At 41.3% G+C, this 16622-nt stretch overlaps 1 protein-coding gene across 8 annotated transcripts in view; it reads right to left on the bottom strand.

The window, feature by feature from the left end:
• Positions 1-16622, bottom strand: part of LOC132820506 (Krueppel-like factor 8) — a 176358-nt gene that overhangs the window by 136942 nt on the left and 22794 nt on the right. For 5 of the 8 annotated variants that reach the window (XM_060832714.1, XM_060832716.1, XM_060832713.1 and 2 more), the window contains one exon: positions 14362-14433. The exons of the other annotated variants lie outside the window; for them this stretch is intronic. In XM_060832714.1, coding sequence (XP_060688697.1) covers positions 14362-14433 — 72 coding nt within the window. The remainder of the gene's footprint in view (positions 1-14361; positions 14434-16622) is intronic. 8 annotated transcript variants of the gene reach the window in all.

The following is a 16622-nucleotide window of genomic DNA, read 5'->3' as shown; positions in this document are numbered from 1 at the left end:
TTTGCTTCACTAAGTATGGAACAAACATAATTATCCACAAGTTTGGTATTAAAATCACCATATTCTCACAGTATACAGGAGATGAATTTTGAAAACATGTCCCTGGAGGAGCTTACAAAGTGCTTTGAACTGGCAATATAACTGCTACAGATTTGAAAACAAAACAAAATTACCAAATATAAAATGCAAACTTATGTTGGAAGTTCAAGAAAGACATACCTTGACTTGGTACTTTCCACAAACTCAGTGTGCTATTCAAGAAAGCTAGGTGAGAAATGATAGAACTGGAGCCATTTTTCAAACACTTATAAAGGTACACTTTACAGATATACATCTGCTACTCACCAACCAATCAGTTCCACACAGTTCATATTTATAAGGGCTTTAGTTAATCTGCAGAGTGCTCACTGACTACAGATAGTTAATGTATAAAACTCTTAGAACATCCCAAAGTTCTTCAAAGCTAATTCAGTGTTTTTGAAGTGTAGTCATTGTTTTAATGTAGGAGACATGGCAGCCAATTTATACACAATAAACCCTTTCAAAACAGCAATGGGATAATGGCCAAATATCATGATCCTTTTAGTGACATTCATCAAGGAAGAAATATTGGGCAGAATATCATGGAGAGATTCTATGCGCGCCTTCCAAATGGAGCCACAGGATCCAATTTCTGATCTCAGCAAAAGATTGCTCCTGAAGAGTTAAAGATTCCAAGCTTTCCAATAAAACCTCAACAGCAGGGTAATGGACCTTCAGTTTAATGTTGTTCCCAAAACAATGACATCTGATTTCTGCCCCATTTACCCCACAACTTTTTCTGAAAAACCTACCACTCACCAGACGTCCTGCAACTCACCAGCATCCCTTGCATCCACACCATCTTTGAAAACCCACAATGTACCTGGACAAGCACTGGCAATCTGTAGCTGCCATTCACAGTTGCTGATATATGCCCCATACATGGCAGGCAGGGGAAATTGGTGCCTCCCTGTATGGGTAGGGACCTAAAGATTCTGCAGGATGGGGTGTTAGGTGCTAAAACACCAGATCTTGCCAGCCTGGTTGCTACATTCTGCTCTCTAGAGAAATGCCCAAATGGATCAATGTCATTCTCCATTTTGCCAGTGTTAGTGCACCACCTTCTCTTTGATACCTCACGCTCACTTACTCTCTCTGTTTTGTATCCATCTTCCTTCAAGACTTATGCTCTGCTATGTTCCAACCATGCAACACGTTCCCAGAATGGTCCTAAAGTGTTGGTTTGTGCTCAAGGCTTTCAGCTGCATCCTGAAACCATAAAATTTGAACTCTCAGCACCAACAAGTGAACTGCTGGTTCTCAAATTGATTAAGGATCACAGTAAAACATATCAATCTTGTTTCATCGGGCTCAGTCAAGCTGGCTGCTTTTCTAGAATTCTCCAATTTTAAAAAAATGAACTTCCTTTTGTTTTTAATCCAAACAGTGAAAAACAAATTTTGCTCTATATTAAAAAATGGCTGAGAGATCCCATGTTATAGAAGTACAATTTAATGATCATAGCACAACATTTAGGTCTCATGAAAGTGTATGAATTCTTCAAAAACATTTTACTTCTGTATTTCGCGGTAGATGTTTTTCTGCTGCAAAAGGATTTTTTTTAAAATCAACCCCACCCATTCCACACCCACACCATTGCAAAGCCCAGACATGTAGACTATGAAAATGAAAAATGCCTGATGGCAGTTGGACAAAGGTTAGGCTATAGGATCAGACCAGATATATTTTGTTATTCATTGCACATGTAAAAACTAGACAGACTGAAAAAAAAGCTTCAATTAGCCTTGCCCAATTAATTCTTTTGTAGATGCCAGAGGATAATAAAATGCTAATTCTCCTCTGATAGCACCTTCCAAACCAGTGACCTCAACCAAGTCAGCAGATGCCTGAGAACAACTCCACCCACAGAACCCCTCCAAGTCACTCATCATCGTGACTTGGAAATACACCACCGTTGCTAGGTTAAAATCCTGGAACTCCTTTCCTAATCTACCAAGGGTATCCCTACAACCCACTGTCTGCAACAATTCAAAGAGGCAGCTCTTTACCACCTTCGCAAGGACAATTAGGATTGGGTGATAAACGTTGGCCTGGCCAGGGATGACCACATCCTATAAGCAAATATTGCAAGCAATAGAGAACATAGCAGAGCATAAGTCTTGAAGGAAGATGGATACAAAGCAGAGAGAGCGAGAGAGAGAGAGAGAGAGAGAGAGAGCGAGAGAGAGAGCGAGAGAGAGAGCGAGAGAGAGCGAGAGAGAGAGCGAGAGAGAGCGCGAGAGAGAGCGCGAGAGAGCGCGAGAGAGAGCGCGAGAGAGAGAGCGAGAGAGAGAGCGAGAGGTATCAAAGAGAAGGTGGTGACACTAACACTGGCAAAATGGAGAATGACATTGATCCTCTTGGGCATTTCTCCAGAGAGCAGAGTGTAGCAGGCTGGCAAAATCTGGTGTTATAGCATCTAACACCTCATTCTGCAGAACCTTCAGGTCCCTGCCCATACAGGGAGGCACCAATTTCCCCTGCCTGCCATGTATGGGGCATATATCAGCAACTGTGAATGGCAGTTACAGATTGATAGTGCTTGTCCAGGTACATTGTGGGTTTTCAAAGATGGTGTGGATGCAAGGGATGCTGGTGAGTTGCAGGACCTCTGGTGAGTGGCAGATTTTTTCAGAAAAGGTCATGGAATAAATGGGGCAGAAATCAGATGCAAGACACCCCCTGGTATACCGCAGGCAATTAATAACCAGAGTCTGGTAAACTAGGATGAGAAACTCACCAGACCTCCGAGAGGAACCCTCCAAAGAATGCACCTCAAATTGGACAGAGCCAAAAAATGTAAGGTTCAGCCCATAGTTACAAATGGCTTACCTTGTTGAAAATCTAATTTAAAGTCTCCACGACATGAATTTAAACTCTCCCCTATTTGAGTATGTGGCAAATCAAAACAGTATCTGCAACAGCATAACAAAATTGAAAAATAATGAACAAATTCCAAACGAAGGTGCTACTGTAACCAGATGTTGTTCTGTTCACCCAGTTGACATTGACAACAGCAGCATCCCATCTTAATGCAAACAATGACATTGTTTCAAAAGAAGATGTGACAGCAGGTGGATATACCTGGGTTATGGGCTGGAGAGGGCACTGCTGGCAGAACAGTGAGGTGGGACTGCGATGTGTAAAACCAACTCATCTGTTTCACCACTGACAACATCCACATTAAACACCGCAGCTTCACCAAGCCCCAGTCTGTACAACATCAAGTACTGGTTCCAACAAAACATCATTCTACAACTTTACAAATATTCTTTTTATCAACTCAGCTAAACCCAAAATGTCCTCAAAACCAAGCAACAGCACTCAGTCAGCTGTGATTTCAAGTGGAACAGCACCAACTCGCATTTATGTAACACTTTGAATGTCATTAAAACTGTCCACATGTTTCACAGGAGCATTATGAAAAAAAGTTAAATCTAGCCACATGCAGATACATTCCATTAGAATCGAAGATGTACAGCATGGAAACAGACCCTTCGGTCAACCCGTCCATGCCGACCAGATTTCCCAACACAATCTAGACCCACCTGCCAGCACCCGGCCCATATCCCTCCAAACCCTTCCGATTCATATACCCATCCAAATGTCTCTTAAATGTTGCAATTGTACCAGCCTCCATCATATCCTCTGGCAGCTCATTCCATACACGTACCACCCTCTGCACGAAAACGTTGCCCCTTAGGTCTCTTTTATATCTTTCCCCTCTCACCCTAAACCTACACCCTCTAGTTCTGGACTCCCCGAACCCAGGGAAAAGAATTTGTCTATTTATCCTATCCATGCCCCTCATTATTTTGCAAAACTCTATAAGGTCACCCTCAGCTTCCTATGCTCCAGGGAAAACAGCCTCAGCCAGTTCAGCCTCTCCCTATAGCTCAAATCCTCCAACCCTGGCAACATCCTTGTAAATCTTTTCTGAACCCTTTCACATTTCACAACATCTTTCCATAGGAAGGAGACCAGAAATGCAATATTCCAACAGTGGCCTAACCAATGTCCTGTACAGCCGCAACATGACTTCCCAACTCCTGTACTCAATACTCTGACCAATAAAGGAAAGCATAACAAATGCCTTCTTCACTCTTCTATTTACTGTGGCTTCACTTCAGCTATGAACGTGCACTCCAAGGTCTCTTTGTTCAGCAACACTCCCTAGGACCTTATCGTTAAGGTGTATAAGCCCTGCTAAGATTTACTTTCCCAAAATGCAGCACTTCACATTTATCTGAATTAAATTTCATTTGCCATTTCTCAGCCCATTGACCTATCTAGTCAAGATCCTGTTGTAATCTGAGGTAACCCTCTTCGCTGTCCACTACACCTCCAATTTTGGTGTCATCTGCAAACTTACTAACTGTACCTCTCATGCTCGCATCTAAATCATTTATGTAAATGACAAAACGTAGAGGACCCAGCACCGATCCTTGTGGCACTCCACTGGTCACAGGCCTCCAGTCTGAAAAACAACCCTCCACCACTACCCGCTGTCTTCTACCTTTCAGCCAGTTCTGTATCCAAATGGCTAGTTCTCCCTTTATTCCATGAGGTCTAACCTTGCTAATCAGTCTCCCATGGGGAACCTTGAACGCCTTACTGAAGTCCATATAGATCACATCTACTGCTCTGCCCTCATCAATCTTCTTTGTTACCTCTTCAAAAAGCTCAATCAAGTTTGAGAGACATGATTTCCCATACACAGAGCCATGCCGACTATCCCAAATCAGTCCTTGCCTTTCCAAATACATGTACATCCTGTCCCTCAGGATTCCTTCTAACAACTTGCCCACTACTGAGGTCAGGCTCATCGGTCTGTAGTTTCGTCTTTAACAGTGCCTTCTTAAACAGTGGCACCACATTTGCCAAACTTCAGTCTTCCAGCACCTCACCTGTGACTACCGATGATACAAATATCTCAGTAAGAGGCCCAGCAATCACTTCTCTAGCTTCCCACAGAGTTCTCAGGTACACCTGATCAGGTCCTGGGGATTTATCCACCTTTACCCGTTTCAAGACATCCAGCACTTCCTCCTCTGTAATCTGGACATTTTGCAAGATGTCACCATCTATTTCCCTACAGTCTATACCTTCCACAGTAAATACTGATGCAAAATATTCATTTAGTATCTCACCCATTTTCTGTGGCTCCACACAAAGGTGGCCTTGCTGATCTTTGAGGGGCCCTATTCTCTCCCTCATTACCCTTTTGTTCTTAATATTCTGTAAAAACCCTTTGGATTCTCCTTAATTCTATTTGCCACGTCCCCGTTTTGCCCTCCTGATTTCCCTCTTAAGTATACTCCTATTTTCTTTATACTCTTCTAAGGATTCATTCGATCTATCCTGTACATGCCTGGCATATGCTTCCTTCTTTTTCTAAACCAAATCCTCAATTTCTTTAGTCATCCAGCATTTTCTGTACCTACCAGCCGTCCCTGTCACCCTGACAGGAATATACTTTCTCTGGATTCTTGTTAACAAATCTTGATCAAAGGGGTCATTCTTTTAAAGAGTATTTTAAAATGTGGTAATTGAATTAGAGACACAAAGATGTTTAAGGAGAGAATTTCAGAGCTTGGATAAACTGGCGGGCATGAGAAGGTAAAACGGTCTGGATTTCCAAATGATTTTCAGCAATCCTTACTAGAAAATGGACCCAACACAGTACAATATTTGCTTTTGATGCTGCCCCCAACTGACCAATATCATTCATTTTTGATACCTGTCATCAAGAACAGCTTTGGTTTAGAGGCAAATTTCTCACCTCAGTGAAATGATTGGGCATTCAAGCTCCAATCTAAAAGAAATCAAGACATTTTGTGAAGAATTGAGGATGTGCTGCATTGTGAGAGCTGCATCTTTTGGTTGGAATTTTAAACTAACATTTTGAATATTTGGCACTTGTCAAAGAACAGTCGGATTGTTCTCATGTGCACCACAATCTTGAGCAACATCTCCAAAACAAAGCAGAAACCTCATTGCTGTTCTCAGGACCATACATGTACAAATCGGTTGTCATGATTCCTACAGCAGAGACACACCCTAAAGTACTTCATTGTCTGTAAAAGGACTTGGGGACATCCTGAAGTCATTAAAAGCCTGTGATATCCAAGCAGGTATTTTACTCTCTAACGTGAGGCACAAAGAGCTACCATTTCACAGTATTTTCAGAAATGGAAAATAAATCACTAAACATTCACAGCTAATGTATTTTCAATACAAATCCCAGGTACTGACACTGTTGAATCTCTACATTCATACTTGAGTCCTAGGAATTATCCCAAAATGTGCATAGCATAGGCAAACCAATTGAATAGAATCATTCCTTACAGAAGCTATGAAGTTTCCAACAAAGCTTGCTATTTGCTCATTGTAAGTTTATGAGATGTAAATTTGATCAATTACAAGGAGAATAAAATCTTTTAACTTTAAAATTCAAAGGTCTAGAATTTGAACTACCACAATCAGATTATAGTTTTTAAGAAAGCAAAATTATCAGTACACGTCACTGAACAATTGTATCCTGGTCACTAGACAGTAAATACATTTAACAAATGACGGTTTTCAATTTATCATACAAAACATACTTTAACATGCTTGCCTTATCTCTTCTGAAAGGTCTGACTTGCAACAGCGATACACAAGGGATAACAACTTGCACAAATGTCAATCTTTCATTTACAAATTTGGTTAGTAAAGGATTTGATCTCACAGGGTGTCTAAATCTATCCTGTCATTCCACACATGTAATTGCCAGCAGTAGGCAAAGGATAAGTGGTTGTACTGATTTTCTCTTCTTCACTCCAGAAATAAAGGCCCAAGTGTGGTGTTCCTACAGCTGAGAGCATGAGTAAATGTGGACTAATAAAATAAACACATTTTTTTAAACAATTAATTTCAACATTTCTAGTTTCCAGCAACCAACTTCACCTCTTCACCCCCACCACCCCCATTCAAACCTCAAGACTTCTTTTAGCACTTACTGTTTCACAATCACCATGTAAACAGATGAATCCACACATTGTATTACAGAGGGTGGCATACATTATCCAATTCCAAGTGGACAACATTTTGGTTCAAAAGCTCAAATTCAAGAACATTCAGTCCCATAAGCTCTTGACAAAACCTCCCCATTATCAAATGGTTGCAGACACTTCCTTCCATTTGTAACCTTGCACAAATTTCAAGACTGCTTTATTAACATCTCAAACTACTGCACAGGAGCTCTTTAGGTGATCCCTGAAGGCTGGGATATAAAAAGAAGTGAAAATGTATGACATTTTCCATTCCTATACCCAATGTGTCACAATTCTGGCAGCTGTACTCAAGAGCTGATCTTGACAAGTGTTTGGCATGCAAGTAGGTTAGGTTGAAAAATTACAGTCCAGCATGAAAAAGTCCAGTTTGGTCCGTTAAATATGAATTCCTGATGAAGGGTTTTTGGCCAAAACGTCGATTTTTCCTGCTCCTCAGATGCTGCCGGACCTGCTGTGCTTTTCCAGCACCACTCTAACCTGGACTCTGAAAAACCATGACATATCCAATTCAAATTGATCTTATAATTGAGTCAATAGTGTAAAAGAAAATATATCTTTCAGAATTTTGATCAGCTCAACAATTTTATTAATATGGACCACCTCTGTCAAGAAATCACATTTTAAATCTTGCCCAATTAAGAGTGCCAATTTCTGTCAATTCATTCTCTAAGAAACACACTTGTCAACTTTTCATTAGTAATCATTTGCTAAAACTTCCAAAACTTGCCACAAGCATTTTAAATAATTATCTGATTTTTAAAATTCTCTTCATAAAAACCTCAACATCAATGCAAGTTTTCAGTATACATCAATGAAAAATAAACGTAGCTGTTGCTGGAGTAGCTAAAGGAAGAAATAAAGTGATACAACCCAATGTGTCAGACACGTTGAATTGTATTATGGACAAAACACATAGGATTCAAAATTTACTTTAATTATGAAAGAGACTACATTATCTCTCAATCACAAAGACCAACTTCTTCCACCTCCATAACATGGTCCATCTCTATTATGTCCCAGTCTACCAGCTGGTGAAACCCTCTTCCATGCCCTGGTTATCTACATAATTCTTTTAATGCTTTCCAGAAAAGCCTTCTCATCCCATAACCAACATCCTCACTCCAATACCAAGCCTCAATACAAATTTGTACTAATGGTAATGCCGACAACATGGTCTGGTCAAACAAGACACGCTATTTCATCAGAGGCAAATCTGAAATCTGTGGCAACACACTCGCTTCAGATATGGACACCTGTTTGACTACATCATGGTCCAAGTGAGGGACCTCAGGATGTTCAATCATTCACATTTTGACAGGAGCTGCTAACTGTTGGAGCAACCATCGCCTCATTTGGTCTACTACTTCCATCAGCCTGGCTAAAATAAATGGCAGAAGTAGCATAAAAGCAGCTGCAAGAAAGTAAATGTTAATATACTTGGCAATTTTGCAAAGAAAACTGACTCACTCAGTACTTCATAGTAAACCTGACCATGTTACCAAGCAGGAAGCACAGAATATCCAGAATGCCCTTCAAATCATCATAATCAACACCAGTAAAGATAATACTGGTTTCTTACCAAGGGTACAAGAACAACAACTAGGAGAGCCCAGACCTACTAAAATACAAGTGTAACTAATCTGGAGCCTTCACCAAACTTCAAGGGAAGGAAAACAAATCTGCAAATGAAAGCAAAAAGGCCCAACAACAACACTATAACTTCGCGAACAGATGATGGATGGAAAGAGCACAGAAAATTCAATAACTCACCAACAGCCATGATATGCATGGATTCTTCAATGCAGCCCAAGCAACCAGAATCCACCTCATGTGGAGTTAAAAACAGAGTGACATAGATCAAAGACAAACAGGCAGTCAGCACTCATAGGGTGGAGCACTTTGTGGATTTCCTCAACTAAGACCCAGTCAACCTTAACTGAAGCCTGGTTCTCAACTCCAGTCTCCTCAAACCATATCATCCCCCACCATCTCATCATAATCCAGTTCATTTCGAGCTTTTCTCCAACTTACTTACCACAATATTCATCCTACCTTCATGAACATCCTCTCTGAAGTGGGGATGCGCCACGGTACAAGGAGGAAATTATTTAAATTCAAGAACCTAGATCACCTCAAACTTTGTTATGAAGCTGCAACATACAGATCACGTGTGTGTTTATGGGAGGAATGGAAAGGGAAATGGAAAGGGAAAGGAAAGACTGTGCTCCAAACACCTGTCAACACATTCCGAGAGGCTAAGCATCCAAACTTCAAAGGTGCTTGACTGGCCCACTCCATGTGAGCCATTGGACAAGGTGGGATCAATTCTCATTCATTGGGATAAGCAAAATATCGTAATGTTGAAGAAACCCAACAGGTCTGACAGGATCTGTGTGAAGGAAACCCAGAGTTAACATTTCACGTCCAGTATGACTTCCTTTGCAGATTCTGCCAGGCTGAAATTTCTCGAACATTGTGCATTTGTCTCATGCCCTAGGAGCCTAAGAGTTGATGGACATCAACAATGAAACTCAATTTTGTCTCCAGTGTGCCAGCATAACATCTGACACTCTGAGGTACAGAGTATTTAATGAGAAACACACCAAACCCAACATCAAGTTTGTGATCTACAGGGCACCTCCTGTATACTTCAGAAACATGGACAATGTACAGCAAACACTTCAATGACTTGGAGAACTATCACCATTGATGAACCTCCAAGATTTTGCAGGAACAATAGTAACATAATCAGTCCCCAGGCCAACAGCCCCAGCATCAAGGCACTGGTTGTAGTTAACAGGCTGCACTGGGTGGGCCACCTCATCTGCATGCCTGACACAAAGCCTCCAAAACAAAGTTCTGAGCTTCATCATGTCAAACAGTGAGGTGGCAGAGGAAACAAATGATATCCCCAAAATTTCCCTGGGAAAAAAAAATGCAACATCACCACTAATTTGTGAAAATCTCCAATCCAAGACTATCCGACTTAAAGTAGTAACATCCATAAAGGTGCCAACCACCCCAAATATTGCTAACAGTCCTGGATGGTCACCTAATGCAAACAAAAGAATCATGTGAAAACCTGAGAACCCCCCCCCCCCCACCTGCTTCAGCAAACACCAATAGACACTGATGCACACATCCAACATTGGATTATTTACTGCCCTCAGGACCACAACACCAGAGTTGAAGAAAAGCGGTCTGTCAGGACCGAGGGTAACTAAAAAAGACTTGGCAACATCTCAAGTAAATTCAGTACTTGTGACTAATTACACATAGCCTTTCTCTAGCTTCTGCCCAGTTCCTGTTAGTCTCAAGATGTTTGCTGCCAGTCTCTCTGTACACCTTTCTCCAAAGCCACAAACGAAGCTTCAGAGCTTATGTAGAATTAGTACTAAGTTGCAGCCTCAATCTTGTCATCCTGGTTGAGACACAAGGTTGAGGAAAAAACAGATCATAAGTCACAGTGCATGAGTGGACCAAGAACCCAGTTTCAGCGGATGGAATTGCAGGTCAACAGCAGTTTGGAGGAAGGGAGTGAACACACCATCCCAGTGTAGTTTTGATGCTTCCAACAGAAATTAAGGTTACTGCTATTGGCATGCTTTTCATGGTAGCTAAAAGGAAACACTACTCATCCTAACTGTTAACTAAAACAATGCAAAATTCTATACTTAAAATAAAAACTTTGCCTTCAAACTTTTGCAAAATAAGCAGTCTAAACATGCAAACACATCAACACAGATGGAAAACCTTTCTCCTGCATTAAAGGATATTAAATTTTAAAGTAACTTTGGCCTTTACCCAGTCTTCATTACTTTATATCTACTATGAAAAGCAGACATACTTAATCACTCAGAACTGACAAAAATCCTCCCAGTAGGAGGCAAAGGGAAGTGAAACTGTGGGCAGATTGTCTGCATCCACTGGAACATTGTAGTTAGTCAATACTAGTTTCTTCATTCAGAGAAATGTACACAGAGTTGAAGAAGCTAAACAGTAAGTTATTCCAAGGCAGCAAAATCAACTATAAAAACATTTTCCAAGTTTACAAAAGAAATAAAATAAACCTGCAAAGAATATGCATATGAAAACATTTCATTAAAAGCTACAAATTAACCAGGCAACAGAAAATTAGCTCAGTTTAACTGAAATCAAAGTTGGTAGCATTTCTTGGATTAAGTCAGGACTGCAGATGTTGGAGATCAGAGCTGAAAATGTGTTGCTGGAAAAGCGCAGCAGGTCAGGCAGCATCCAAGGAGCAGGAGAATCGATGTTTCGGGCATGAGCCCTTCTTCAGGAATGAGGAAAATGTGCCAAGCAAGCTAAGATAAAAGGTAGGGAGGAGGGACTTGGGGAAGGGACTTGGAAATGCAATAGGTGGAATGAGGTTAAGGTGAGGGTGATAGGCCGGAGTGGGGGTGGGGGCGGAGAGGTCAGGAAGAAGATTGCAGGTTAGGAAGGTGGTGCTGAGTTTGAGGGTTGGGATTGAGACAAGGTGGGGGTGGGGGGGGGGGGGGGGGGGGGGGGGGGGGGGGGGGGGGAAAAATGAGGAAACTGGAGAAACCTGAGTTCATCCCTTGTGGTTGGAGGGTTCCGAGGCAGAAGGTGAGGTGCTCTTCCTCCAGCCGTCGTGTTGCTATGGTCTTGCGATAGGGGAATCCAAGGACCTGCATGTCCTTGGTGGAATGGGAGGGGGAGGTGAAGTGTTGAGCCACAGGGTGGTTGGGTTGGTTGGTCCGGGTGTCCCAGAGGTGTTCCCTGAAACGTTCTGCAAGTAGGTGGCCTGTCTCCCCAATATAGAGGGCGGCACATTGGGTGCAGCAGATGAATTTGTGGCGGATATGGAAGGATCCCTTGGGGGGGGAGGGGGGGATTATGAGCGCAAGTTTTGCATTTCTTGCAGTTGCAGGGTAAGGTGCCGGGAGTGGAGGTGGGGTTGGTGGGGGGTGTGGACCTGACGAGGGAGTCACAGAGGGAGTGGTCTTTTTGGAACGCTGATAGGGGAGGGAAGGGAAATATATCCCTGGTGGAGGAGAGAGATATTCTGTTTACTCAGGAGGAGAGCAACTCCTCCAGACAGATTGTCAAAGGGCAGTGGTTGCAGGTAGTCATAGAAGTCAATGTGAAGCATCAAGATCAGATACCAGGATGCAAATTCCAATAATTTCATTCTAGAACAGTCAAGGTCAAAGAATGCACCTTCCTGTTGTGTCCTGTTATCTGCATCAGTCTGTCAAACAGTGCTGAAATCATTACAGACCCCCATCACTCACCTAGTGCCAATCACCATCAATCAGGACTCATGCATATGGAATTTAGAAGCAATGAAAAATATTTCTCAGTTTGATTCCTGGTTAGTCAGTCTCAGTGATGGTGACAAATGATGCAAAATTTATTTCATCACGGACTCTCCAATCTCAACCCTATCCCATACTGGTATAACAGAACAGGACTTAAAGAGAAATGCCTATCCTACTGGGGTGCGCATATGTTCATACTGAATGCAAGAATAATTAGGATCAACTGTGAACCATTGAAATATTCACTCCCTGGACTCAAGATGAACAGTAGGCATTTAGTCAACATACTGAAAAGTAATTCCATTTGTATTGGATTTTGTTTGGTTATTACATCATGGCCTAGACTTGGATTATTCAAAGCACAACTATTTTAAACAGGAAAGACCTTGACATTGTTAAATATTCTACCCTCAGGTGTCTACCAAAATAAAGACACCACACCATAAAGGAAAGAAAAATGCCAGGTTCAATCTACATTCTGTGTCTCAAATCACCTTAATCAGGAAAGCAGTTGCTCCATTACTACTACTAACTTCAATGCCCCAAGCAGCAGAAACTCATGAAAGTTAGGAGGTGGCTTCCTTAGACATCAGTTCTGGGCTGTGATGTACCCCTGTTGAACTGCCTTCTCCCTGGGCTGTCACAATGATGTTTAACTCCACTGGCCAATTTGATACCTGGAACTTTTATGGACTGAAACAATTTTAAAAAGGGAACAAATCATTGACTTAAAATGGCTGTGGGATCATGTGACTAATCCAGCATAGCCACATTTCTTGAAACCAATGTCCATTAAACAAAAGACAATCTGAGGTTAACATCTTTAGCCAAGAGGAGCAATGAAATGTCAGTCCACCCTGCCACCCTCATCATGAGTGATATTACAAGGTCCTCACCTCCTATTTGATTGATACCACAAGCATCCTCACAATTTAGTCATAAAATCATCATCTACAATCATTAAGCCTGGAAAGACAAACTTCTTTAGAACATACAAACAAGCTGCTATTTCAAGGAAAACTCCCTTTGGTAGAGGAGATGAATTTTAGATTGCCAGAGCTGAACACAGGTAAGAGACAACTAATCCTCTCTTTGTCTCTACAAGCAGCATCAAGGTGCCTCACTCAAGAGCAGTGACTGGAAAGAAAACATCTGGAAACTGTGGCCTTACAAGACAATTACAATATCTGCTATTGCTGGTAGTCCAATAAACCAAAGTAAAACATAGGCCCCAAGGAAACCCAAAGGCTCCAATCCGTGTATTGGTTTATTTTCATACTGTACAGCCCTTTCCAGCTTGTAGAGATGAGTAATTGGGTGTATGCATGTTGGCAGATGGTAAGCTTGTTCTTTAACTCAAGAAACCTTGCGATTGCTCACTGCTTCCAGCACAATTATTTAACTACATTTTAATTGGAGAAAGGTGCTAAAAATATCAAAAGTTTTGTTGTGACCAACTGAGGCAATTGACAAAAGAAAAAGGGGAAGCCAAAGACCCCGTCGCACTGGTCATAATAAGGCTCGTACGTAGAGTGCGGTAAGGTATTTACAGATATCCACAGAACTAGACTCTGGTTGTGGAGTGAGGAGGAGAGTAAATGAAATGTGTAGATGTGACGAGTCAGTCTGCACAGACTAAAAGCCACAACAGATTGATCACTTATGACAAAGCGAGGCTGCATGTTTTAATACAACCACAGCATAAGCTTCAATACAACCACAAAGGACAGTACCATCTTGGACTATAGTTAGTTTCAGAAATACCCAGACAGGTAGAAATGTGGGATTTCAAATTTACAACTGATTATTTTTTCCTTCCTGCATGAATATGCCACTTGCTAATGTAAAAACTTGGATTAGCTTTTTAGGAAAATATTCATCCACTATACATAAGTATTATTTATGCTTAGGAGTCTTATTACCTCACTTTTTTGCTCCAGATTTTCTCCATGTGAACGATACAACTCAAGAATAGATGCTGAATTTGTGGAAAACTGTGAATAAAGAGGAAACAATTAATATGCTAAACCTGGTGTCAAATCCTCCAGTGTTTTTAGTCCCATTCTTTCCCAGTACCATTTTAATGGTGTTATTTCAGAAATCACCTTCCCTCTCACACTGACATTAGCTAACAGGAGTTAGGCCCACAGTCATGAAAGGAGTTCAGAGATAGCCAAAGGGCTGAGGTGAGCTGTTGAAAAAGCCCATGTCAGTCTTTGGGGTGACATCTCAGTTATAACAAAAAGAGCAAGGACCTCTATCTCTCACATCTTTCCCATGTCCCATCCATTCCACCTCATGTTTACATGTCCCTCATATCCTTAAATCTTATTTTTTTTAGAAAGAACATTGAAACAGCTGAGCCCATGGGAAAACATGGTTTTCTAGACAGCTTTGATTTAGTCTGTAAATTTGGTGAGTCAATGTCTATTTACATAAGATAAAGAAGTCTTGAGTGTAATTAATACTTTAAGGATTGATTGATTGACTCTAATAGAAGAGAGTCACAAATAACAAATTGATTTCCTTTTTAAAAGTTTATTTGAAACACGTCCTATTACCATTATTGAGTTCATTGCCTCTATCTAAAATATTTAGTGTGAATGAGTGCAGATATACCAGTGCTTGACATGGAGAGTATGAGGGATCATAGTTGATGGCTAAAGTGCCATGGCATTGAGGGGGAAAACGGGAAAAGCCTTTAGAAATTATTTGAAAAAAAAGTGTTTCTTATTCATGGTTTATGACAACTCCAAGATGCAGTGAACCAAGCACCCTTTAAAAGTCAGTTTCATTCCATGAGGGTTGTGAACAATTGCCTATCCCTACCAGCCAGAAGGTGTTCAATGCGTTGGCCTGTGATGTGAATCAGGTAACACTAAAATTGTATGCACTGGGTAAAGGATCCCTGCCACCATTTTAATGCCTCCACAGGGTCTCTCCAGCTCCCCAAGAAGATCCAGCCCGCTGAATTGACCAGCAGTACTGGTCCAACAGCTTCAGGAACTACTGCTTTCCTCTTCAAAAATGGCAGCATCATTAATTCCAAGTATTTATTGCTTACCAATTTTATGTTCTGCATTTACCAGAGCGGTTTGCTTTATCTAGCATGCAGCTACATATATATATGAAACCAGCTAGTCACTCAGCACACTAACCACTTCCAGTTATGAACAGTGAACATCAAGAAATATTTAAATTTGAATCAAGACCATCAAACTAAATCTGGTCAGATTCTCACCCAATACTGACATGCAAGGACTTCAGCTAATAGTTGAATTGTCTGCAAGAGCAGGAAACCAGGTCAACTTTCTCATCCCAGAAGTACTAAGCTCAATTATTACACTTTAGTCCATATCATAATTGAGATCCTCTTCTTAGTATATGCTTCTGTACATTTTTCCCTTGCTGCTGCTAGACCTCCTGAGTTTCTATTTTCATTTTAGACTTGCAGTAGCTGCAGTTTTTCATTTTTACTTGCCATTGCACTGATGCCACAACAATCCAGACTTCATTATACCATAGGCCTGCCCTATCACATTCCACAGCAAAGTACGGTGTCCATCAGCACAGATCATCACATTCATCCTGGTGACACTTTACTACATGCAAAAATGATCATCATGCACCCTCTCCAGGTCTCCCGTATTGACAAACATCACTCCCCAAACAACCAGCATTGCATAATAATATATTGAACCCACTTATTGTCCGCCTTTCATCTCAACAGCACATATGGAACAATGTTCCTAAGCAGGATCTACATTCCCTGGCTCAAGGAATAGGAAATAGGGAAGTCACTAACAAGTTTGATGTAACAAACCCCAACTGGCAAATAGCAGGCTTTGAACTATCACATCTGAGCCCCTGCACAAATGTCCTCCAATGCTGAGGCCTCAGTCCAAGTGCTTGTGGACTTGTGAAGAGACAGAATTAATGCTGCACGTAAACTGTAGTGTAGCCAGACCTTGCCTAAGTGGTGAACCATTCACCTTACACTTAGCAAATGAGATGGCAATTGCTTGGTTCTGGGGATTTGCATTTGCTAAATAACAACAATTTAGATTAGTTCAAATGTTTGGTACCTCCACAATCCTAATTTCTTTTGGCACCAGCTTCAAAAGCAGAGATCGAAACATTTCCAAAACTGCATCCAGCACCCCACCACATCTCACCAGCACCT

This window comes from Hemiscyllium ocellatum, chromosome 11, assembly GCF_020745735.1.
Source record: "Hemiscyllium ocellatum isolate sHemOce1 chromosome 11, sHemOce1.pat.X.cur, whole genome shotgun sequence".
NCBI lineage: Eukaryota > Metazoa > Chordata > Chondrichthyes > Orectolobiformes > Hemiscylliidae > Hemiscyllium > Hemiscyllium ocellatum.
This window is presented reverse-complemented; position numbering and strand designations above follow the sequence as displayed.